A 26621-nucleotide genomic window follows, 5' to 3' on the forward strand; every position below is an offset into this window, starting at 1 on the left:
GGTACTTACTCCTTGATGGGATTGCCTTGGGGTGGGGGCTGTGTCCAACCCCCTTCCTGAGCTTCAAAATATGCCTACCTTGATACGAGCAGATTAAGCTCACACCTAGGCCTGCCTTCCCTTTGTCTCTCTAGTCAGAATGGCCCCCAACCAAGTGGGGATAGAGGGACTTGACCAGAACTGGTTTAGAGCATGGCAATGTCTTTCATCAGTACCATAACCATCCTCCAAGTCAAGTTCTCTTCCTTGAAGTATAGTGTGTCCAAAGGCTTATTCCTCTTGGGGTAGGTTATTTTTCTTTTTTCTTACTATTTATATGGCATAACTCGGGAGCCTAGGTTTATCTTCAAGTGTGAGTTATCCGCCACTAGAGATACTTTCTTGGAGCTACTTAAAACCAGTTATTGCATTGTTACCTTAAATAAATGCAACAAAAGGTGTTATGTTAGATTTAACTTCAGGGAGTTGTGCCATTTCACTGCAACTTCTCTTGTCTGTAATTTTACTCAAACTAGCCCAAATGCAGTGTTCATCTTTCACACTTTTTTCTCTTTGTTTAAACCATCTCACAGACTAGAAAGTGAAAAAAGACCTTACTGGAATCCCGTAATCAGGTGTATGTCCCCTAGAATTACTTTCACTGGAATTCAAGGACTGCACCATCATATTTCTAAAACACAACATACTCCAATATAAAATAACATTTGTCATTTTTTTTCCAGCTACAATCATAACCACACAGATATAGTTAAGAAACAACTTTATTTAGATTACAGGGCACGGTATTCGAACAGCTCTAGTCCAGTCGCTCTGACATGAAGTAGTAAAATCTTCGCATTTACAAACTGGCTTGTGCAGTCTTGGATAACGCCTTCAAGTCCGAGATACACTTTGCAATACTTTCTTTCTCCTATTATGGAAAAAACACAGCACATTGTAAATGTACACATGGATAATCATTCAGCATTTCATATCCCAGTACATTCAACCACCTTTGATCGTGGATGGACTTTTGAGATACACAATCGTTAATTTCACAGCAGTATATACATTGTCGGTCTACCTGTATGTGTCCTGTACTGCATATTTAACAGTGATACCAAAACTCCTGTCCTCCACTTACACATTTAACTGAATCTCTCCAAGTTAAATTAGAATTGTTAGGAATGGGCAATATGGTCCTTTCGGCCTATGAAAACCATACAAAGAATTAAGTTCATTTTTAACCACTGATTTCATTTTCAAGGTTAAAATCATCTTGCGTGTCAACAATTTCTTAGTATCGAGAAAATTAGCCTGATAAACTTGGTGTATGGACAAGGCAGCTATATGTGGATTGCCTTGGGGACCCCAATGATATCCAGTGGGAACTTACGGTCAAGATCATATGTATTTGACCCGATGAAATCAGTCCAGAAAGGATGGGTTAAGACTGCATGCACTTAGACATGGCCTGGTGTATTTTCTATTACTTCCCCACACCCATTTACTCTACAATCGGCTTCATAGCATCAATGACATTGGGATCCTTGTACACAGGAGAGTAGATGTTGTATGGGACATTTCTGATTGGTTTAAGAAGATGGTGATAAAATGATTTGCCCTGCATAAATAGGACTTTGTTGTTGGGGGGTCAGAGAGGTTTGAGAAGAACATGTTAAACTCTGGGTCATGTATCCACTGGTGCATCAAGCCATGGTAAAATTAGATTTGAGTAGATGAAAACAAATTCAGGCTCCAGTGTTACGCTTATCACCTGCAACTAATACTCTGTGGGCACAAATAAATATATTAAAAATTCAATGAACGGTTGATTCAAGTTCACAGTGGGGCGGTCTTAGGAATGGAATTCTAGGCATATGCGAATTTCTAAGACAAAGGTGGCACATTACAAGGCACTGTGTGACTGGTATTACACCACATATAAACTTCAATTAATGTATTCGTCAACAAGCTGTTTAGCTTGAGAAGGATTGTTTAATTGGAACACCATGCAAATTTGGTGGAGGTTCTCAAAAGTTCTCAATATCGTTAAAGGACATACTTGGCTGCCCCATCCAATACGTTTTACTGTAGGGATTGGGGCCCACATGGATGGACTCCCCATTAAGGGCTGATAAGAATTCTAACCTGGCACTGCGGTTATGGGTCCATATTGTTCACAGCAGTTCAGGGAGAGGAAAACAGAACCCAACCTACTGGAAGGTTCATCTGTAGAATACTCAGGCCATTGAAAGACTAATTAACAATTTGGAAACAGACAAAACTTTACAACTTGAAAAACGGTAAAAAGCCACTTATCAGTGGACTTAAAAGTCTTGTTCAACTAGACTTAGAGCCTAGAGTCGGTTCATGCGATGATTCTTACAAAATCTACTGTGCCACCACTAAATCCCTGCTGCTACTTCTACTTATATTAGCATTAATGTATTTATTCAAGACACTTGTGTGCTCTCTGGAATGGCTTTGAATCTACTCCAGTTGTAATTAAGCCAAATATGCTTTACTATTTGTGAAAGCTGTACATTGACAATAGGATTCACAGGGGTGTGTCTGTCCTCTTAGTTACAGAAATAAAAAGTCCCTATGAACACAGAGTATACAATCTCAAACTAACAGTCAAAGATCACCATGCCTTACTATTTATAGGGCACCACAGTGAAGTCACAACAGATTAGAGAAACAACTTATTTGCTTGTTGATACCAAGGTTTACTTTTAGCATTTTATTAAGTACAATACATGTTAAAAAATTGTTAAACATTAAAAGCAAGTTAAAATCAGGACATGAAAAGCATAAGAAGAACATGAAAGCATAACGTAATTCAGGTTACATTAGTCATAAAGAGTAATAAATCAGATCACAATATTCATACAAAGTAGTTGATAACCCAATCGCAATATTCATACAGAGAAGTTTGTCGACGCAGCGTTTCGGTATATTAAAAATTCTTACACCTTCAGGACAGTTTCTCAATAGGTAAATATTTGTGAAAGTTTTCTTGTTTTAAACTGGGAAGGCAACAATGATGATATGCCCTTCGTTGGATATGTGCTAGAATCAGTTATTCACATCCGAGGATTCTGGTCATGCTTGGATTATAATTATAGTTTCTTTGGTCATCCAGGGGAGCCACCGTTCTTGATTAATCGATTCTGAATAAAATCAATAAAAAAAAAATATTATTAAACAGGGTCCTACACCGTCGCAGCCTTGATTATGATGCTACCCATTTTCAGCGGCATTTGGTACTTCTTAATTGTACAATAGGAGTGTGTTTAATACTTAAAAGCAAACCGTAGTACGGATTTCCGGCCTCCCTGCTCCCACTGGCGTTTTTCACGCCAGTGGGAGCAGGGAGGCCGGAAATCCGTACTACGGTTTGCTTTTAAGTATTAAACACACTCCTATTGTACAATTAAGAAGTACCAAATGCCGCTGAAAATGGGTAGCATCATAATCAAGGCTGCGACGGTGTAGGACCCTGTTTAATAATAATTTTTTTTATTGATTTTATTCAGAATCGATTAATCAAGAACGGTGGCTCCCCTGGATGACCAAAGAAACTATAATTATAATCCAAGCATGACCAGAATCCTCGGATGTGAATAACTGATTCTAGCACATATCCAACGAAGGGCATATCATCATTGTTGCCTTCCCAGTTTAAAACAAGAAAACTTTCACAAATATTTACCTATTGAGAAACTGTCCTGAAGGTGTAAGAATTTTTACTATACCGAAACGCTGCGTCGACAAACTTCTCTGTATGAATATTGCGATTGGGTTATCAACTACTTTGTATGAATATTGTGATCTGATTTATTACTCTTTATGACTAATGTAACCTGAATTATGTTCTGCTTCATGTTCTTCTTATGCTTTTCATGTCCTGATTTTAACTTGCTTTTAATGTTTAACAATTTTTTAACATGTATTGTACTTAATAAAATGCTAAAAGTAAACCTTGGTATCAACAAGCAAATAAGTTGTTTGTCTAATCTGTTGTGAATTCACTGTGGTTTTCTATAAATAGTAAGGCATGGTTATCTTTGACTGTTAGTTTAAGATTTTATACGCGGTGTTCATAGGGACTTTTTATTTCTGTAGCGAATTTCTCCCCGGTCCCTGACTGGATTGTTTAGGGGTCCTCGATTTAGTTTTTGTTTCTGTCCTCTTAGTGCCTTTTGTAATTCTTGAATAATAATACATTTGAGAAAAAAAAGTACAGCAGCAAGTTTACCTGTATTGATGTTGTGGAAATGCTTTCCGACATACGTTGGAATGCTAAGCTGAAAAATAGTCTGGTTTGCCTTCTTAACTAGTTCTTCCATTGTTGGTTTGAAGGATTTAGAAAAGCAAACCACAAATACAAGTGGAGAACAAGCATTGGCATAGCCAAGAGGTCTCGCCTTTGGGACATAATAAGTGTTTAGCCATGCAACACTTGATGTTGCACCAAGCATATTGTGCTGGATAACTAAATACTTATAAGGACCCAAAGGCGAGACCTATTGGCTATGTCAATGCGTGTTTTGGGTAGGCATGGACGATTAAGGAATGTATTTGCCAAAAAGCACAGGATATTACGATCACTCACAAACTCAAACCAAGTTGCCCAGTTTCAAATTTGGCAGCTCAAACAGTTAAGCCACATACTTTCCAAAATCTTAAAGCTGGGGTTTGTTTTTTAAAATGACCATTCACGCATAGCAAAACAGTGCGGAGGTGGAGGGCACAAAGAGTCGGTGGAGAAAAGTGTTTGCTTCGAAGATGAGCAGTTATTATGTTAAACGCGCCCCTAAAATACAACCTGCGACAAAAAAGAGAGAGCGAGAGACAGAGTGCAAGCGATAGAGAAATAGAGCAAGGTTAAGAGTGGGCTTTTGACATGGGATGACTGACACTGTGAAGGATGAAAGGGGAAGGACTTGGACGTATGTGTTTTAGTAGGAGTTGCGGAAAGTAGTTTTGAAGATTTAGGTGACCGTCTGGTATCTGCGGCCTTATGGGCAAGAATTAGGCACTCTGACTGTTTACTACGTTTGAAGAGTAACACATAGCCTGCTTTATGGCCGTTGGTTTTTTTTTGGTTGTTTTCACAAGTACTGTCCTGGGAAGCTTTTGCTGAAAATACACAGCCCGCGAGTGGTCCGCACATGAGAGAGAGGGGGAGCAGGTGGTGAGCCTGTGAGTGGTGCGTGCGCACACGCAGTAACACTTCGCCTGCTTTATGGCCGTTGTTAAAGGTTTACTCTTTATAATGAAATATCGCTGCGGCACATTATTTTTAACCTGTAGTCTGTCTGTGTTTTCTTCACAGAGACAGGTGTTTGTATTGCGCAAAATTGGTATTGTGAAGCTCAGCTGCCGTATGGCCTTTAAAATGTAAATTTCCAAGTCATTGTGACACTTACTACATTTTTAAAACTCTATACTGAATTTTTTAGAAGGGCGAGTACAGTGCTTTGTACCAGAAGTAAATTTAGCGGTGGTGAAAGATATTGCTGTTGCAGCCTGCGAGTGGTCCGCGCGTGAGAGAGGAGGGGGGGGGGGGATGGGTTGGGGGGGTGGGGGAGGGGGGTTTGGAAGTGGAGAGGAGCAGGAGGTGAGCTCGCTAGTGGTGCATGTGCGCTTGGGAGAGCAGTCTGCTCATTTTCAAGCACTGCACTTGTGCTTGTGGTGCACCGCAGCTCGCTTCCGCAAGCTGGATGCCGCCACAAGCACAAGTGTGTGCTTGAAAATGAGCAGAGGTACGGCTAAAGGCCGTACCTCTGCTCTTGTGCGCTGCGTAGGCGAGACCTAAAAATGGGAACCTGCAGTCCAAATGTTGCGTTCTGACAACAGAGATAGGCCCTTTACTTTCATATATGTAGTGGTTTGTGGCAAATTAGCAGCAGGTCGAGGAAAATTGGGGAAATCTGAAGGCATATAAAAAAGGTATTTTGATTATTTATTTTCTGTCACCAGTTAAAATAGCAGTACAGACTAATCAATGACAGCCTTTTGAGGCAACTTCTGTGATGCACCAGTTCTTCACATTACTGAGAGCATGCAATCAGGAGAAACCTTAGATTCTGATCAAAAATGGAATGATTCAGAATACACTTGTGATTTGATGACAGATTATTTGATGATAAAAGGAAGGATGAGGATTCTAATCAAACACATTATAAGGACAACTGAAGACCACTTTAGCAGGAAGTAAGGATCGCAGTATGGCTAAATGACCAGAATTGTGGACAGGTTAAGGTGCAGCCGTTTCATTGAGATGAGGGGGGGGGGGGTAACAGCGGCTGGGTTCTCTATTGCTGGTATGGTGAACATGTGTGGCTTCAGCTCTGCTGCTGAGTGCTGTTTTTCTGGCTAAAGATGCGCCAAGTCCACCTTAAACTCCTTGCCTGCTTATAACGGAACCACGCTGTCATGAGCCACAGGCGGAGTGTGCTCATGACGGCATAGTTCCATCATGCTGCAGCTGCTCCACACACGCAGCATTAATTCCCCGCCTGTGCGGGCGAATAAATGAGTGGGCGGGGCTGTGACGGAACCACGCCTCCATGAGCACACGCCACCCGTGGCTTGTGACAGCGTGGTTCCATCACAAGCATAGCAGCACTGCGCTCAAACAACCGCCCGCCCCCCCCCCCCCCCCGCGCGCGCCATGGCGGAATTTGCACCACGGTCTTCCTTCACAGCTCTACTGCTTCTGATGCACAGCAGTGTGTTTACCTCACCTCTCGTCTGTATAACCAACCTTCCGTCTAGTAATGTGTAAATATAATTTATGGCCGAAGTAGTGAGCTATTGCCGCAGAAATGTAATAGCCTTGGGATTTTAAGGCTGTGTTTTGGTGGTCTAGTCCACAATTTCAATGTTAGTGTTTTTCTGTTTTTATTGCACTCAAGTACGTGTGTTACAGAAGTTGGTGGAAAGACTATGGGTGAAGCCCACCATCAAGTTATCCAGATGACACAAGAGCTCACCTTCGCATATATAAACTGAAAACTTTAATGCAGGTCATTTATGGAAAAAACAGACTTGCAGACGGGAAAGATAATCTGCAAGGGGGATGGATGCTTCATTCCGTATACAAACATTTTATTTAGTTGCAGTATAACAAAAGTATGCCTCCTCTGAAAAATCTGCGTTATTATAGCAACAAATTGATTTATAACGTAAAAAACTATAAAACATCAGTCAGTGATTACTCCTGCTGTGCGGAACAAATGGTCACTCATGTGTGGTGAAAACAGAGTGACTAACATCCCTACAACATTTCTTGCAGCTACATTATTAATGGTTTTCCCGAAATCCCCAGAAAATATCCTGTAAACAGGAAGATGACAGGATCCGATAAAGGAAGGAATGGGGGATAGGATGGTTCCTGGAAAAATGACAATAACTTAGTTATCATTTTATGATTCTACTTTTCGTATCGCACTGCTTGAAAGCAGTGGTACGATGCTCCTCCGGCATAGCGGAGGAGCCGCCACTGTGCAAATCAGTACTGACCCTATTCCTGATGGCAACACTCCATCTCGAACCTTGGTCATCTCACCCCTAACACCCTGCATCCCACTGCTTTTTTTCGTCACTAATCTCACTGACTAAGCTACACCCCTGGACAAAAGTCCCTAAATCACACCCTGACCCCCAACGCCCCCAAAAACAGACATTTTAAAATACGCTTGAACATAGAAAATACAACACACCCCCAATTGTAAAACCAAGACAGATATGTTGTGGGGTGGGGGAGGCGCCTTCGGGTGTGAGGCTCTTGGTAGAGGCCACGTGCCCTGCCCGCGCCGAATTTATCATTGCGCCGCACTCCTGCCTCCCCCGTGTCTTCAGGTCAATCGGGTCTTGTCCTGAATTTCTCTTTTTTCGCAGACTATTGCGTCCTCTTGGAGTCGCAATGTGATGCAGCTTGTATCCACAGCCTCGCACCTCATGCTCTACATTAAATAAGTAAGTATCCGGATTCCAGCGCCTTGAAGGTTTATGAATTACAGGCGCCTAGAAAATTAAATGAAGATAACATGGTATAAAAAAAAAATCGGGGAGCTGAGGCCGAGACGTTCACCGAAGCACGCGGACTATGTAGCTGAAAAACCTGTCTTCCCAATGAGAGTCTGTTCGCTTTATAGTGCTGAAACGTGCACTCTGGCAGGGGAAATCCTCAGGAAGGAAGAAGGTTAACCGGGCCCGGTGAAGGAGCGCTGCAGAGACCTGGGGAACTATAGCGTTGTGTATTACATACTTATTCCATGGTTGGCAGTGCTCTGTTCTAACCTGTTGGTGTACTACTGGATTATTTATTTACCTGTAAAGCGCAATGACGCTGGTTTGGCCTGAGCTACGTAAGAACTTAAAACCAGAGCGCGCCTCGCTCCTCACTTACTGAAAACCGTGACTTGAAGAAACGGTTCACAACATCCCTTTCCTTTTTTCACTTAGTTGCTTCCCTGTGAAATGGATCTAAAAAAGAACCAGCGCGTGCCTCGCGCTGAAAGTAAAAAAAAACAACAAAAACAAGCATTTACAATGCAATAGGTCTCGCCTTCGAAAAAGTTAGAGCTATTGGCATTGTAAATGACAAACTTTTTATTTATGGGTTGGTTTTGAAAACAGATAAATGTCATTGTCATTTACAACGCCAGTAGCTTAATCTCTCGCAAATGCAAGACCTATTGCATTTGCGCACACACACACCCACACACAGAGAGCCCCCCCACACACACACACAACCAGATGATGGTGAGAGTGCGTTTAACAGAGAAAACAAACTAGCAGTTAATACACAATACCAAGTTGCAAACAGAGAATATACATACAGCAGAGGTGTAGTAGACAAATATGTCGATAGAAAAATCAACGATAGGTGAGGTTGTAGTGGGATACGGACGAAAAACAGATGCGAGGCTGAGAGGAGGCAGTGTCATGAATAGCCAGGGAAAACCGGTCTCTCGCGGGCCTCACAGAGGCTGTGGGGCATTGGATTCCACCGCCTACTTCTATGTTGTCACTGTGCCTCCTCCAGGTTGCTGGAATGCCGCTGCTGGGGGCGAGGACGGCGCCCGTCTACCAGGTCACCCTTCCTCGGCCAGGGCCGGTCTGTCGAAGAACCCCGTCACCAAGGCAACAGCACTGGCCGCTGTACGTTTGTCTCCGTAAACCACCACTTGAACAGCAGCCGGCCGCGTGAAGGTGGGGCGTTCACATCCAGGGTGGATGAATCTTGCTCCCTGCCTGGGCAGTGGCTCGATGATCACTTCCGGTGTGGCTGTGTCATCTTTTCCGGGCTGGTCATTCTCGCGCCTAGCCAATGACAGGCTTCACAGGGCGGTGCAGCCAGCCTTTCCTTAATCCACCCCTACTGTGCCAGCCTGCGCGAACCAGCTTTCCAATTGGTGTTCTTTGCCTTCGCTTTTCAAGTTCTTTCGGAGTAGTTAGCAAAGCAGAAGTAATCGGATGCTTAAAGATTTTCTTTCGGGAGGCGAAAGGAGGCAAGTCTTCCCACTTGGGAGGTTGCCGCCCCAGTCAGACAGGTTATTGTAGATGTAGGACACTTTGGCAAGGCTTGGCACTAAGGGAGGGTAGATGGCAGCTCACTTTTTGCAACGCTTGGGACTTGAGCAGGCAGGGCGCTTTGCAAGGGCAGATGGGAGGGCACTATTAAGTTCACAGTAGAGCTCTTTGGAAGAGATTAAAAGTTGTCTTAATTCAACGGAAGGAGTAGTTTCTGTCCTGTAACTCCAGTTCTGTAGTAGGGGTATCTCTGTTATAGTCATAATCTAGTGAATAGTCCCACCCATGTGCGTGGACCCCGGAGCAATCAAAAATAATCTCTTAAAGTGTCGAAAAATGCAGAACTGCACAGACACTTAAGAGAGAATTAAAGACAGATAATGCAGCCTATATCCACAGGCTACACTGTCCAATACTTCAACTAAAAATTCCACCAAAAATCCACAAACAGCAAAGCCTGTCCAGATTTCTCTTGCTTTAACAGCAAAAACCCTCTGGAATGATAGAGAGGAAGACATGGACAGACAAGCCCCATAGGCTGCCATTATGTGGCTCAGAACAGGATACTGTGCCTTTAAGAGAACTTTCCAGAACTTCACAGTATCCCAGAATGCACTGCAGGTCCCTTTTACTTTCAGTTCTTTTTGAAGGAGTAACACGCCAGACCTGTAGCATTCCTTACATGAATATCGCTCTCCACCGGGGAGGAGGGCAGGCGCTTAGAACTATAACAGAGATACCCCTACTACAGAACTGGAGTTACAGGACAGAAACTACTCCTTCTGTAGTAGGGGGATCTCTGTGTATAGTCATAATCTAGTGAATAGAATGGCAAGCCCATCCCCACACCAAAGCGGCGGTGGAGAAAAGAGAAATAACACCACTACTGTGCGAAACAGATTTTGCAGAAAAAGCCTGCCCAACCTGAGCGTCTGCCCTGGCATCAGTGTCCAGGCAGTAATGCTTAGCAAAGGTATGGACTGACTTCCAAGTGGCCGCCTTGCAGATTTCTGCAATTGGAACATTACGGAGCAAAGCAGTCGTGGCAGCTTTGCCCCTGGTGGAATGAGCCTTAGGTTTACCCCCTAAGGTCTTACCAGCTTTTTGGTAACACAACTGTATACAGGACACAATCCACCTAGAAATGGACTGTTTAGAGGTAGCAAGACCTGTCCTGACTGATCCATAATTGATAAACAATTGGTCTGACCTAGGAATATCCTTGGTTTTATCCAGATAAAATGTCAACACCCTCCTGACATCCAGGGAATGCAGGGACCTTTCCGCTGGAGAGGAAGGATTCTGAAAAAACGTAGGTAAAGTTATGGTCTGGTTAACATGAAAGTCAGATATAACTTTAGGAAGAAATTTAGGGTGAGTACGCATAACATCCTTAGCAGCATGAAATACAGTATAAGGTTCTTGGCAACAACGCCTGAATTTCACTCACCCTGCGGGCCGATGTAATGGCCACGAGGAACGCCGCCTTCCAGGACAGGTGCTGCAACGAAGCCTTATGAATAGGTTCAAAAGGCTCCTTCATCAATCTGGACAGCACCACATTCAATTCCCATGAAGGTGAAGGAAGCCGGACAGGAGGGAACACTTTCTTCAAGCCTTCCAAAAAATCCTTGATCACAGGGATCTGAAAGAAGGAAGTCTGTGAAGGGCATTTCCTGTAGGCAGTCAATGCAGCCAGATGAACCTTAATTGAATGGACATTAAGGCCAGACTGCTCCAGATGAAGAAGATATGGAAGGATGACTTTTTCCTCACATGTCGTCGGGTCATAGTTCTTGGACTTGCACCAGATGCAAAACCTCTTCCACTTGTAAGCATAAGAAGCCCTAGTGGAAGGTCGCTTAGCCTCCTTCAGTATGTCCATGCAATCTTCTGGGAGATTCAAATGGCCATATTGCACTATCTCAGGAGCCATGCCGCCAAACTCAAAGACGAGAGGTTGGGGTGCAACATCTGCCCCCCGAACTTCGTGAGAAGGTCCGGTCGGCACGGCAGCTTCATGTGAGGAAGGAGAGACCAGTGAAGCAGGTCCGTGAACCACCACTATCTGGGCCATTACGGGGCAATCAGTATCACCCGTGCCCTGGACTGGGACAGCTTGATGAGAACCGTCGGAATAAGGGGAATGGGTTGAAAAGTGTACAGGAAGCTGTTCGACCAGTTGATCCATAACGCATTCCCCAGCGTCCCCGGCTGGTAGTACCTGGAGGCGAAGTCTCGGCATTTGCTGTTTTCGGCAGTGGCGAACAGATCTACGTCTGGAGTCCCCCACCTTGCGAAGACTTCTCCTAGTACTTCGTCGTTTATGACCCATTCCTGATTTTCCTGAATCAGTCTGCTCAGTGCGTCTGCCTGAACATTCTGCACACCTGGTAGATGGGTAGCCGTTACCGTCAGTCCTCTGGCCAGAAGCCTGTGCCAGATCGCCTGCGCCTCCTGCGACAGGGTGCGCGATCTCGAGCCCCCCTTCTTGTTGAGGTAATACATCGTGGTCGTATTGTCCGTTTGCACAAGCAGAGAGTTGGTCTGGAAGGACGGAAGAAAGGCCTTCAGCGCCAAGTGAACACCTCTGAGTCCCAGGAAATTGATGTGGTACGTGGACTCCGTCTGGGACCACGTCCCTTGAATTTGTAAGTCTCCGGAGTGCGCCCCCCTGCCATGGAGAGACGCACCAGTCACGATAGTCTGTGTGGGAATGTCCTTGTGGAAGGGAACGCCTCTCAGGATATTCTCCGCCGAAAACCACCACTTCAGAGACTGAAGAGCATGCAGAGACAGTCTTAGCCTGTCGTCCCAAGACCCTTTCCTCTGATCCCACTGATCCTCCAAGCACACCTGCAATGGTCTCATGTGCAGCCGAGCGTGTGGAGTGAGGAAGATACAAGAGGCCTTCAATCCCAGTAGAGAAGACACCGTCCTCACTGTTGTAGATGGAGTGGTCATAAAAGCCTGAGCCTTCCGAAAGAGTGATAATCGTCACTCCTCCGAAGGAGACACGCTTGCTGATAGCGTATTGATGGAGGCTCCCAAGTACTGGATGCACTGGACCGGAGTCAGGACAGACTTGGACATGTTGATGTGCAACCCCAGCTTGTTCAAGAGAACGCACGTCTTCTGGAAGTGCGCTTGAGCTTCCGAGAAGGAGGAGGCCTTGATCAACCAATCGTCCAGGTACGGGTAGACAAACACCTTGTTCTTCCTTAGGTGTGCGGCTACCACTGCCATGCACTTCGAGAATGTTCTGGGCGCAGACTTCAGTCCGAATGGCAGTACTGTGTACTGATAATGATTGGCGCGGACTTGGAATCGCAGGAACTTCCTGTGTTTGTGTGCAATTTGCACATGGAAGTATGCATCCTGTAGATCAATGGCACACAGCCAGTCTCCCCGTTGCAGCTGAGGATAAACCTGATGCGACAGCATGCAGAGCTTCTCTCTGCGAATCCATTTGTTTGCTTGTCGCAAATCCAGAATGGGCCTGAACTCGTTCTTGTCCTTTTTGCGGACCAGGAGTACAGACCTCTTCCTCTTTGAGACATAGGTAAGTCTTTTATCGCCCTTTTCCTTAACAGGATATCGGCCTCCGCCTGGAGCTCGCCCAGCTGAAACTGTGAGCTGACCGGAGGAATTGATGGAGGCGGGCTGGTGAACCGAAGACTGTATCCATTGCAAACAATATTCAGCACCCACTTGTCCGGAGTAATTTTTCTCCACTCTGCCAGAAAAAAAATCGAACGCTTCCCCCCACCGGAGCGGGTAACGGATGTAGGGGAAGTAACAGCTCAGGGTCGAGACCCGGCCGCGCCCTTGTTCGCTGTAAAGGACTGCTGACCTCCTCTACCCTTCTGGCGCTTCTGGAAGGGCCTCCGGAACTGCTGCTGTTGCTGCTGCTGTCCCGAAGCCTGTCCTCGCCCTCTGCCCTGCACCCCAAACCGTCTCTGGAACGGTCAGTAGGCTCTCTTTTCTTTGGGCTGCTCCAAGCCCACAGCCGTCAGTCTTGGCCTCCGCCTTCATGCGGGCCATCTCATCTGCATGTTTCCCGAACAGGGTCTCCCCCGAGAAGGGCAGATTAGCCACTCGCTGCTGGGCCTCCGGCTTGAGTGATGTGAGCCTGAGTCAGGTATGGCGTCGCTGGTTGATCCCATGACAATACCCATGGGCCGCCAAAAGAGAGCCACCAGCGGCCGCGCTGATGACCTGGTTCGAGACCAGCATCCCTTCCTTCTGGATCTCCAGGAAATCCTCCCTCCTATCTCGTGGCAGGAGTTCCGCGAACTGCTGGAGGGATTCCCAAAGGGCACGATCATAACGCCCTAGCAGAGCCGTATAGTTAGCGGCCTTCATGGACGTAGAGGCCGTCCCACAGGCCTTCCTGCCATTTGAGTCGATCCATCGGCTCTCCTTATCCGGAGGCACGGTAGAAGACGGAGAGGTAGCGTGTTTTTTTTCTGGCCGCCGTCACTATAACGGAGCCCGGAACAGGGTCAATCCTCAGAAAAGCCAGGCCGGAATCCGGAGCCCTGTACTTCTTAAGAAGACGGGACGGAGTGGCTTTCGTCGTTGCAGGCGTAAGGAACAGCTCCTCCGCTGGCTCTACCAATCCTGGCACGAGCGGTAGTAGAGGGCGAGACAAATGCTTGTTGTGAAGTGTCTCAAAAATCACGGATGTCGTAGGTGTTGGAGCCGTCACCGTGATTCCCAATTTCGCTGCACCCCTCAAGAAAACATCCTGGAACGTGCTGATGTCATTCACGGGAGACACCCTCATCCCCGGGGAGTCTGACAAGGTCGAGGAGAAGGACCTGGTTCTGGAAGAGTCCGTGTGGGACTGTGATCCACGCCTCCTGTGGCGCAGTCTTGACCTCGTAGAGGATCTGTGACGACTGTGCGACCTCCCTCTCCGTCCGGAGCGGGATCACGACTTCCTTGGCTTCAGTCGCCGTGCCGGTTCCACCGGGACGGGAGACTTTGGCTTTAATGGAGCCCTCGGCTGAGGGGTGCCCTTAGGAGGAGTCGGAAATCGTGACAACGAACCGTTCCTCGGAGGAATTGGAGGAGGCTTGTCAGCCGGCAATTGGGGTTGCGGTTAAGGCTGCGGAGGAGGCGGAGTGGGAGCCCGCGGAGGAAGTCCTCTCGGTAACGGAGGAGGAGAACTATCTTCGGCCTAGCAGGGGTATCCACAACAGAGTACACCAAGCCCGGTGAACCGCCCTCCTTACTAGGCTGGGACTTTGGAGAGTCTTCCATAGGCACTTGACGCCTGCCAGACTGACTCCTGGTGCCAGAACTCCTTCCGCGCCTTCCCGGCGTCGAAGAACGGCGACCAGACGGCGAGCGTTGGCCCCTCGACGGCGACCTTCTTCGCCTCGACGGCGACAGTCTACGCCTCAACGGCGACAGTCTACGCCTCGACGGCGACCGTCTACGCCTCAACGGCGATCTTCTCCTCGACATCAAGGATCCCCTCGACGACGACCTTCTCCTCTTCGCCGACGCCGGGCATCTCGACGTCGAATACTCGACGACGACGAAATCGTCACTGGAGACTTAGACGGCGGCCTGTTCAGGTCCCTGGACGCCGAACTTAGACGTCGCCTCGACCCAGAGCCCAGGGGGGACAGGGAACAGACTGCAGTCATCCCTCTCGATGTCGTGGTCGGTGCAATCGACGCCGACGGAGAAGGGGGACGTTTGCTGGTCTTCCTGCCCCTGGGGAGCCCCCCAAAGGCCTCAGCATGGGCAGATGAAGCCCCTCCAGACCCACCTTGTGCCTTCCGTCTTAAAGGCCCTGAAGCCTGATCTTCATCCTATCCCTCAGGGTCCTGCTAGAGAAACCCTGGCAGATGTCACACTCCTCTGGGACATGGGATGTAGGAAGGCAGATGATACACACCTCGTGTGGGTCAGACTTTGCCTTCTTCCTGGAGCACTCAGGGCATTTGTCGAATAATGCAGGCATATTTGACAATTAAGAGTGCACCCAAAGACAAACAGGAAGAAACAGCAAAGTACTTCAAGAAAAGCACTCAAATAACTTTGAAAAAGTGAAAAACATCACCAATAAACCCTTGAAAAGGGAGAGCTCAATGCTCCAGGGTCCTGCTTGCAGGAGCCGGAAAAAAGAACTGAAAGTAAAAGGGACCTGCAGTGCATTCTGGGATACTGTTAAGTTCTGGAAAGTTCTCTTAAAGTCACAGTATCCTGTTCTGAGCCAGATAATGGCAGCCTATGGGGCTTGTCTGTCCATGTCTTCCTCTCTATCATTCCAGAGGGTTTTTGCTGTTAAAGCAAGGAAAATCTGGACAGGCTTTGCTGTTTGTGGATTTTTGGTGGAATTTCTAGTTAAGGTACTGGACAGTGTAGCCTGTGGATATAGGCTGCATTATCGGTCTTTAATTCTCTCTTAAGTGTCTGTGCAGTTCTGCTTTTTTCGACACCTTAAGAGATTATTTTTGATTGCTCCGGGGTCCACGCACATGGGCGGGACTATTCACTAGATTATGACTATACACAGAGATCCCCTACTACAGAAGGGGGTTTACTTTGGGAGTGCTTTTTGGGCGGGAAGATGGAAGGGAACTTCAGAAGTGAGGTGAGGTAAGGAGGGGGAGGGGTGTGTGTGCGTGTGCATGCGTGAGTGTGGCTGTGTGTGCGCGCGTGTGATTGAGAGAGGCGAGAGGCTGACTTGCTGTGAATGTGGGACAGGCACCGGGCTGGACGTGCGCGCCCACGAGGTGAAATCGCCGAGGGCTTGCGCGTACCCTTCCTCTGTCCAACATTCCCGGCAAGTGAACAACATAATGTCTTTTCACTGGAAGCAGTGCGAAAGCGAGACCTAAAAACGAGATGGGAGAGGAGGCGGCAGCAGGGGGAGGGGAGAGAGGAGGGGGCCTGACATTACATATTTATCATTTATACATAGAACAGTTCATTTTCTGGATAGAAGAGATGCAAGAAGGAAGAGTGAGAATGAGAGGTCATTCTTACAGGTAGAAGTCAATCAGAGCAGTTGTAAACTTGGGAAACAGACTGAACGCAGGTCAGAAGGAACAGTGGAGGGTTGCGAATAAACTGAGAAGAAGAACAATGTACCACTAGGAGGTCTGGCTGAGTACGGATGTAACAAAGTAGGATTTCAGGAGATAGTTTATTAAGGAACAGGTGGTAGTTTATGAAGGAAACGTTTGGAAATATTAGGATCAACAACTTCTACAAAGTTCTTTAACTGGCGGACAAAAGAAATCCTGGTGGTGACAATCCAATACATGTCTGCTTGGAAAGGTTGTTATGGGTCACGTGTCTAACTTCACTATAAGTAGGGATAATGAGTGGGGCTGGGGGTTGCAGACTTGTTCAGAGATAAAAGCTTTCGCTGTGTGTAAGGGAAAGTTTAGGCAATTTCAGACAACGTTTGGTTCTCTATGCCAAGCAGTGTGCAAGTTTTCAAAGATTCTATACACATAGCTAACACAGCTTTTACGGGCAACGTCAGGAGTAGAATGGCTACTGTTTGCAACAGGGGCAGAGGTAGTAGGACAGTTAGTTCATGTATTGGATGAGTTCAGCATGAGGGAGTGTAAACCGAACGCAATCTAGTGGCTGAAGGCTGCAAAGCAGTCGTAAATCCGTGGCTTTAGGTGTCACGGGTTGGACATAGGAAATATGGTTTTGGCATTATTCATATAGAGGTCTGGAGAATGAAGGAGTAAGTACATTAATGGACGTGGTTGCAAAGGGTGAGGACACAGGAGTGTTCTTCACAGAGTGATCAGGAAGAGATTGGGCTAACAGCTTTGTATGTTGTTTGTGGACAGTTGAGTGCTTAAGTATAAGAAGTGAAGTGGGAAGTGATTGGAATTCAAGGACAGAATCAGGGTGTAAAAAGAATGATTAGATAACTCTTGGTGGCTAGTTAACTTCCACAGGAAAAAAATCTGAACTGCCTTTTCACTCTATCAAGATTCCAATTTGATTCCAACTGGTATTGACAAATTGTGCAAAAACATTACTTTTCGACCAGGATGCCGCACTTTTTGACAAGGATGGAAAATGAGTAATCGGGGATAGCTCACTTTATTGCCGTCACGGAAGGATGCCAAAAGGATGTTACTTACCCAGTAATCATCTGTTCTTGACATGTAGAGCTGTAGATTCACATCCTTTGCATACTCCTGCCATCTAGTGTTGGGTCCGGATGTGTGCAAGTTGTTTTTCTTCGAAGAAGTCTTTCCATTCACAAGGTAAGGTGATTCCTCCTTTCAGCGTAGTGCACATGGGCATCTAGTCCATTGTTTTCCCGCAGAGGGTGAGAATGGAGTTAGTAAGTGTAGAATAGAGATGTCCATGCGTATAAATGTAAAAAAAGAACTACAACAACTGCAGGAGCCGGGGGAGACCGGTGGGCACATGTGAATCTACAGCTCTACATGCCAAGTACAGATGCTTACTGGGTAAGCAATATTATCCATTAGAGGCATGTGAGCTGTAGATCACATGATTTGCATAGACTATAGCAGTACACTACCAAAGCAGTGGCTATCTTTGTGAAACTGAAAGAAAGGCTCTTGTATAGTTAATGCCTGAAGTTCACCAACTCTCCTTAGTGATGCTATTGCTATGAGGAACGCAACCTTCCATGAGAGGAATTGTAACTGACATTTGTGCATTGGTTCAAACGATGGACCCATTAGCCTTGTAAGGACTATGTTTAGGTTCCCTTCTGGTGCAGGGGAAACACTGGGTGGTATCACCCTTTTTAATCCTGCCATGAAGGCTTTGAATGCTTTGATAACTGGTACTCTGAATAGAGCCAAGTGGTGTCTATTTTGCAGGTATGCAGCTACTGCTGCTAGGTGTAACTGTACGGATGTGTAAGCCAATCCAGACTGCCGTAAATGCAACAGGTAACAAATGAGGTTTTGTACAGAGGTATCAAGTTGATGGATGATGCTGTTCTTACAATAGATAAACTGTTTCAATGTTGCTACATAACATGCTCTAGTAGTAGGCTTTCAAGCCTTTTTAAGAATATTGATACAGTCTGGTGGTAATTGTAAATAACCAAAGTCAATGACTTCAGGAGCCAAATCGCTAGGTTGAGTTCTTTGGGATTTGGATGTCTGACTTCTGAGTGAGGAGACTGGGAGTGAGATGTAGCACTGCTGACAGTTCTAACAGGGTGGTGTACCAAGGCTGACAAGCCCATGTGGGGGCTACTAATATCAATGTTAGGGATGTTTGTTTGAGCTTCCAAACCAGTAATGGAATTAGTGGGAGAGGCAGAAAAGCATTGACCAATATTCCTGACCAATTCATCCATAGAGCATTGCCTTTGGATAGACGTGTGGGAACCTGGATGCAAAGTTTGGGTATTTTGCGTTGTGGACTGTAGTAAACAGATTTATCTGTGAAAAACCCCACTGTTGAAAGTAAGGAAGAAGAACTTGGAGATGAAGTTCCCACTCATGAACTTGTTGCCTGTGTCTGCTGAGCAGATCGGCAATTTGAAGGTATTCTACTAGGAGATACATTTTGTGATGAATTGCCCAATTCCAAATGTTTTGTGCTAGGCGCGACAGCTGTAGTGTGTGTCCCTCCTTGTTTCTGCAAATAATACATAGCTGTCATGTTGTTAGTGCGGACTAAGACAGTTTTGCCAATTAGTTGAGTGTGGAAAGCTTTGAGTGCTAGAAACGTTGCTAGAAGTTCCAGGTAGTTGATGTGGAGACTTTTGTGATTGTCTGCCCACAGCCCTTGTACTGTGTGATGTTGGAGATGAGCACCCCAACTGGTTAACGATGCGTCTGCTGTCAGGACAGAATTGGAATCTGGTCTAAGAAGGGCCGCCCTTTTGATACGTTTTGGGGGTTCCACCACTGCAGAGAGCGATGGGTGCGGCCGTCTACCAACACTAGATCGGTTAATTGACCCTGCGATTGATTCCACTGATGTGCTAGACATTCCTGTGTACTACATATGTGAAGCCTTGCATGAGGTACGATTGCAATGCAGGCTGCCATTATTCCCAGCAGTTGCATAAAAACTCTGGATGGTAATGTTAGATTGGATTGAATTTGTAGAAATGTGGCCGAAATATTGTGAATTCTGGCTACACTGGAGAGGCTAGAGCGTTGAGGGTAGCTCCTAGATAAGATTGCACCTGTGCAGGGAACAGATGACATTTCTGTGCATTGAATGTGAACCCTGACTGATGAAGTAGGTCTACTGTTGTCTGAGTGTGTAGTATACAGTTCTGATAAGTGCCCGCTTTGATAAGTCAGTCGTCTAGGTAAGGAAAGACATGGACACATTGTCCTCGGAGATGAGCTGCTACTACTGCGAGACATTTGGTGAACACTCTTGGGGCTGTGGTGACGCCAAATGGAAGTACCTTGAACTGGTAAGGTTTGCCTATCATAAATCTGAAGTATTTGCAATGCGCTGGATGAATTGGAATGTTTAAGTATGCGTCTTTTAGATCCCGAGTAGACAAAGTCGCCTTGCTGTAAAAGAGGAAGTACTTGTTGCAGAGTCACCATGTAAAAGTGCTCTGACCGTATATATTTGTTTAACTTTGAGATCTAGAATACCTCTTAAGAGCTATCCTTTTTGGGAATTAGAAAGTAAAGGGAATAAACTCCTGACCCTTGGTACTGACGTGGAACTGGTTCAATAGCTGCTTTGAGTAATAGAGATTGCACTTCTCGTTGAAGCAAGTGCTGGTGGTCTGTTGACAATTTGTGATATTGAGGTGGAATGTTTGGAGGGTTGTTGGTAAGCTCCAGGTAATAACCATGTTCGATAATTCCAAACACCCATTTGTCGGTTGTTATTGATTCCCAAATGGGAGAAAGTCTTAAAGTCTTCCTCCGACAGGTGTGGAATAGTCAGAGTGAAGTGTGAGGAAGTCCCTGCTTGTTTGAGGAAGGGGAATTGCGGGGTGTGGTGTTTTTGCCTCTGTCCCTTGGATTGTTTCCCCTGTAGCCCCCCTGAAAAATCCTCTTGTAAAGTATGATTGAGAAGTATTTTTGTAAGATGAAGTGTTTTGGTCTGTCACTTTAGATTTGGACCCTCCCCTGTAAAAAAAGTGCTGAAAGGAACCCCTGTCAGAGGGAGACCAAAACGCTCCCGTGGATTTCGCTACATCTGTATCTTTTTCATTTTTTTCGAGTGCTTGATCAACTTCAGGGCCAAAAATATGTTTTTTGTCGAGGGGTATGTTTAGAATGGATTGCTGTACTTCAGGTTTAAACCCTGAGACATAGCCAGGGATGGCTGTAGAGTACGATGCTAGTATTTATCCCTCTAGCTGCAGTATCTGCCGCATCTAGAGCGCATCTAATGGAGGTGTTGGAAATCAAGTTTACCTTCCTGCACTAAGTCTTGTGCTTTGGCCTTATGCTCATCTGGGATATCTGGGGAAGGAGCATCCCCAGATGCTTGAGAATTAGTTCGCTTTTTAGCATTGGATACCACTACAGAGTCCAGTGGTAACTGACCCTTAAAAAAAAATAGGGTCGGTTGGGGGAAGGTTTATATTTGTGATCTACTCTAGGAGTGAGGATCCCAGCACGTACAGTGTCTTTAAAGATGTCCTCTGTGTGCCGTAACATACCTTCAAGCGTAGGCAGCGTCTGACTGGATTTATGTTTTGCTAGAGTTTCAAAGAGAAAATCCTCCGCTAAGGACTCTTTATGGAGCTCTACCCCATAGTAGTGTGCAGCTCTAGCAATGAGTTCCCGATATGATAGATTGTCATCGGGTGGAGCTGGTCTGGCAGGGTAAAGGTCTGGGTCTGTAGCCTGAAGAGGTTTAACGGTGTAAACTCTCCAAGGATCTATTGGTGAGTGTGCATCATCAGTATCATGATCAAGTTGAGGTAGAGGAGACTGCCTAGGTGTAATGTGCAAGGGATCAAATTGTGGTCGGAGAGGGAGGAGGAGAAGAAGGTAGAGTGCGGCAAGGGCTAGTACCCACATGCAATGTTCCCTCTAATTTTTTTACTCTGTGTGCGGCAGTGTAGGGTCTCTGTGCACTGCAGCCATGGCTATGTGCACCAGGAACCAGACCGCGTGTGTGTGCAGCGCCAAATATCCCTTCAAACGTTTGCTTAAAGACTGTGCATTTCCACACAAATTAGTCATTTATTTGGAGTGAGAAAGATAGCGGAGGGATAGAAGTGGAAGAAAGGTTTGCATTCATATAGCACCTGTTACCCCTAAAGGATGTTGAAGCGCTTTTCTGGCAAGTAGCACGCTACTCCGGAACCCATAAAGTATTAGTGTTGAAAATTAGTATAGTGAAATATGAAGTAATTCGAGTGGTGGAAATGTTATTCACTCATTTGGATAGAGAAAGGTAGGTGGCGGGATAGAAGAGGGAAAGAGGTTTGTATTTATATAGCACTTGCTACCCCTGATGGGGTTTTGAAGCACTTTTTTTGTCGAGTAGCGTGCTACTCTGGAACCCATAAGGATTAATTTTGAATTAGTATAGTGAAATAGGAACGTAATTTGAGTGGTTCTATGTTAGTCAGTTATTTGGATTGATAAATCTATTATATTTAATAACTGCTGGGGGGGGGGTACAGTGATGAGATGTCTGTGCTTAAAATTCTGCTTCACAGAGCCGGCGCTGTACCTAAGCAGTCTGTCCCTTCCCTTCTTTGTACGTTTTGGGGTTAGGCATTTACCTTGCATGGATGGAGTGTGTGCTTCTTGTTCACTTATTTATGGATCCTTTTTGACTTTAGTAAGTGTGGCATATAGATGGGGGCATCACTCACTTTCTGTAATACCATCCATCCCCGCCTTTATTGCCCAGTTGTTGCAATAAGACTGCAATCGCAAACTGGCCATGAAGCGAGTCACTGCTGCAGCTGAACATATTACAGGCCTGATGCTTCCTCAATTACCGCACAATTCTATGTTTTATTTGTTTGAATTTTTATTTCAGATTTTCACAATATTAGCCACTTTTGTCTGCAAAGACCATTTAGAACTTAGTTCTGGCTGTCAAGTGTCCAAGATGGGAGACAAGTTGACCTTTCTTAAAATGCCATGTATCACCAAGCTAAGCCTTCCAACTAATATCCTGCCCTTAGGTTTCACAATTCCATGACTTCATCCACCTTTAAGTTGCTGTATCTATCTGTGGTGTCCACCAGGCTCTGTGAAGCAGAATCTTTTGCCCACGTTTAGAAATGGTGATGGCAGGGACAGCGTTGTGAATTTGTGCTCTATTCATGTAAAGCGATGTTGTGTTGAAATCTGCTGGCAGAATATTCTATACAAACTGAACAATCTACAAAGCAATAGGTGCAGCAGCCACTCCTTAACTGAGCACTGATGCAGGCAAAGTGAAGTGCCTTCTAACTGAGCAGATCACACAGTGGGAGGGTGAGTGGGTGGTGATTGGGGACTCGTCCAGCTGATGGTAACTTTGCGATGTGAAGCAGCTGTACACCTAGAACCAAATCCGTTTTTTCACAGAATAAATTTTTTTTTTCTAGCCCTGTACAGTATATACTTTCATGTCAAAAAGCACTTGTGAGTATTTGTGGAGCTGGGGTCGAGACTGCTGGAGCTCCCACCTGGATGACAACGTCGTCCAACACGTAAGAAGCCATGGGCCAGTCCCAGTGGCGGCTGGTCCATTGTCACAATCAACAAGACAAACTGTAACGTTGACAGGCAGCAAGAAATGTATGCAGACGGCAGATGCAATTCATTCGTCTGTTTACATTTCTGGCCTGTGCTGGCAGCTTCTTCACAGCCTCATGTGCGCATGCGTCATTCAACAATAACGCACAGTGCATGCATGCAGGCGAGAGCAGCAGGAGTCCAGAGAAGTGGACTCCTACTGCGCATCTGCATCTGTTTTATTCAAAGGTTCAGTGTATCTATGCTTGCATACTTAAATCTGCAAAGGGAGTGCCAGAAAGGTCCCCGCATTCACCAAGCCACGAGTTATCACAACTACACAACTATAACTTTTCCGATGTGTTAAAGGAATGTGGACAAAATGCAGGAAAAGTGCTTTAAAAAAAATAAAGGGAACCTAGCAACCGCACCTCCTCCCTTACTAAGCTGCAGTAGGGAAGCGGTTCTCCACAAAATAATAGCCTATGGCTTGTTAGAGGAGTTTAGTTAATTGAAAACTTAATGGCTCGGTGTTGACTGTCATCCGATCTGAACTGTTCGCAAAATGAATATCACTTTCCATAAGTTGTTAGCAATAGCATGAACAACTGCTCTCTACAAATGAATTATTGTTTTATGCTGGCAGCTTGAGGGGTGTTTGTCCTTTAAAGGAGGGCGTTTGTGGAAGATATTCCTGGGCCTTTCCACGCTGCCACAAAACTCCTTTACTAGATGAGGCACAACCGATTTTGAAATGAGTGAGTGACTTTTTTTTTTACTGTTTATTTGTAAATAAAGCTGATGTAATTGGGTGAAACACGTGTTTGGGAAATGTCTGTGCCACCAAATGTGGTTTCATGTAGATGTCCCACTTTTTTTGTTTTTTTTTAACCCGTTGGCTGCTTCGAACGTTCCGCTCCAGTGCTGAACGTTCGAAAACAAGGTGTGGCAGCGTCGACCAACGGACGTGCGCAGCACTACCAAGGTAGTGCTCGCGACGACCATTGGCCGACGTCAGCAGCCAACGGGTTAAATAAGGCTAGCTGTGTATAGAATGTAGTATTCTTAGAACATATTGCTTTGTAGTGCTTTGGCCCATTTTCATCGGTCTAATACATGTTTTGCTCTTAGCTCAGAATAAAGGTGCAGCAGCCGCTCCTTAACTGAGCACTGATGCAGGCAGAGTGAAGTGCCTTCTAACTGAGCAGATCACACAGTGGGAGGGTGAGTGGGTGGTGATTGGGGACTCGTCCAGCTGATGGTAACTTTGCGATGTGGAGCAGCTGTACACCTAGAACCAAATCCGTTTTTTCACAGAATAATTTTTCTTTTCTAGCCCTGTACAGCACAGTATATACTTTCATGTCAAAAAGCACTTGTGAGTATTTGCGGAGCTGGGGTCGAGACTGCTGGAGCTCCCACCTGGATGACAACGTCGTCCAACACGTAAAAAGCCTTGGGCCAGTCCCAGTGGCGGCTGGTCCATTGTCACAATCAACAAGACAAACTGTAACGTTGACAGGCAGCAAGAAATATAAGCAGACGGCAGATGCAATTCATTTGTCTGTTTACATTTATGGCCTGTGCTGGCAGCTTCTTCACAGCCTCATGTGCGCATGCGTCATTCAACAATAACGCACAGTGCATGCATGCAGGCGAGAGCAGCAGGAGTCCAGAGAAGTGGACTCATACTGCGCATCTGCGAGGGGGGCTTTCTCGGTGCGTGACATACAGTCGCCCCATGCCCTGTCAAATGGCAGGATACCGCCCCCAGTCGCATCCAGTCCTACGCTTTGTCACTTGGACTCGGAGACGTGATGTGACGCGGGACCAGCGGAGGAGATGCCTCATCCTGGTAAGTTTAGTTTTAGTTTATTTGTTTTTATTGCATTTAATTACCCCCCCGCGTGTACCCCCGGAGTCATGCAGGCCGCGAGAGGGACCTGTAAATTTGATGCCACCTCACGCACTTACATGAATGGACTTTTTAAACTACTTTACTTTGGCCCTTTGGGATAATAATAATGTATTAAAAGTACACACCTGCAAGATTGTGTTAAGATTTTAGGCATATTGGTGCCGATTCACTAGGGAGTATGGGAAGTGGTACTACGGAAATACTTTTTGAGGAACTGTTACATGCGTTTGTGACTCTGCCCTGAAACGTCTAAATCCCTTCCCTCCAAAGTAGAAAACAGGGACCGCCTTTTCTATTGTTCCTAAATGTATATGAACACGGTCCAAATATTCTCGTATTTTAGATTGGGCCAGTTCACAGAAGCTCGCAAGAGTACCCCTGACCTTTACTCAAATGCTTTTTTGAGTCGCCCCCATAGATGAAATGCTGATTTTAAAATGCTGGTGAAATTGCTCTGAGGTGTGTCTAGTCAGCATTTAAGTAACCAGTCATCTTTGTTCAAGGATATAAATATCACATAAACAAAAGCTGTCCTGAAAACGGGCCTTGCACTCTCTTTACTGTCCTCCACCCTTTCCATTCACTGTATTAACGCCCTGTTTCCTGCCTGCCATTAAAACAATGTTTAGAACTGGCAGGAAAGCGCAAGCAACGTTAATTTAATACCCACAGCGGAAACATGTGACCTCTGCATATCTACAATGATGTATACTGCTCATTGCGAGCAGCCCGGTGGCAGTGGGCTTGCTGGCGGTAGCTGGATGGTCGCTGTTTCATTTTTAAAATTGCATTTTGTCCCGCTGATTGCGAGCGGTGGCACGCTCTTTTTAACGCTGTAATTTCAGTGCTTTTTACTTGTGTTTCTAACCTTGCCCTCAAAGTTAACAGGTTACTAACCTGCATTCTTCATTCCAGGGGCTGCGCGTGGCTGGCTGTGGGCTGATCGTCCTAGGCGGGCTCACAGCGGCCGCGGCCGCCATCTTTGGTTGGGCAGGACCGGCGAACTCCACCCACGCCACTCCCCCCACACTACTCCTCTACTTAAACGGCTCACATGTGTCAGCGCAGCGGACGAGCGCAGCGGGCGCGACGAAGGCGCGCCGGAGTTGCACCAGAGTTAAGCCCGTCTGCGCCCGTCCGCGGCAGGCAGGGGCTAGGGGCACCCCACTCTGCTCGTTTGATTACATACTCCTCATCTCAACTCTGCACATATTGGACCACTGGCACAATCTCCCCCTCTGTAGCCACTCATGTGTCTGTCCTTGGCTTGTCAACTTCCCCTCCCTGTTCCCCTCCAGCGATTGTGTCACAGATGATACCCCCGCTTGTCTTCCCATCCCTGACTCTCCCTTATCCCTTCACTCCCCAAACACCGGCATTCAACATCTCGGCCACACTACTTAATACCAGGTCAGCTGTTAATCATCAGTACGAGCTATTTGACTATATTGACACGCACGCGCCCGATCTCCTGTTTTTAACCGAGACCTGGTTCAAGGCTGACTCCCTGC

General features: G+C 46.1%; 1 protein-coding gene across 1 annotated transcript in view; it reads right to left on the bottom strand.

Annotated features, from left to right (window-relative positions):
- Positions 1–743: 743 nt before the first annotated feature.
- The window catches only part of ATP5PB (ATP synthase peripheral stalk-membrane subunit b), a 96799-nt gene continuing 70921 nt past the window's right edge, over positions 744–26621 (bottom strand). Inside the window, exon 7 of the mRNA XM_078644481.1 lies at positions 744–910. Coding sequence (XP_078500607.1) covers positions 839–910 — 72 coding nt within the window. The 3' untranslated portion in view covers positions 744–838. The remainder of the gene's footprint in view (positions 911–26621) is intronic.

This window comes from Lissotriton helveticus, chromosome 5_1 (assembly GCF_964261635.1).
Source record: "Lissotriton helveticus chromosome 5_1, aLisHel1.1, whole genome shotgun sequence".
NCBI classification, from domain to species: domain Eukaryota; kingdom Metazoa; phylum Chordata; class Amphibia; order Caudata; family Salamandridae; genus Lissotriton; species Lissotriton helveticus.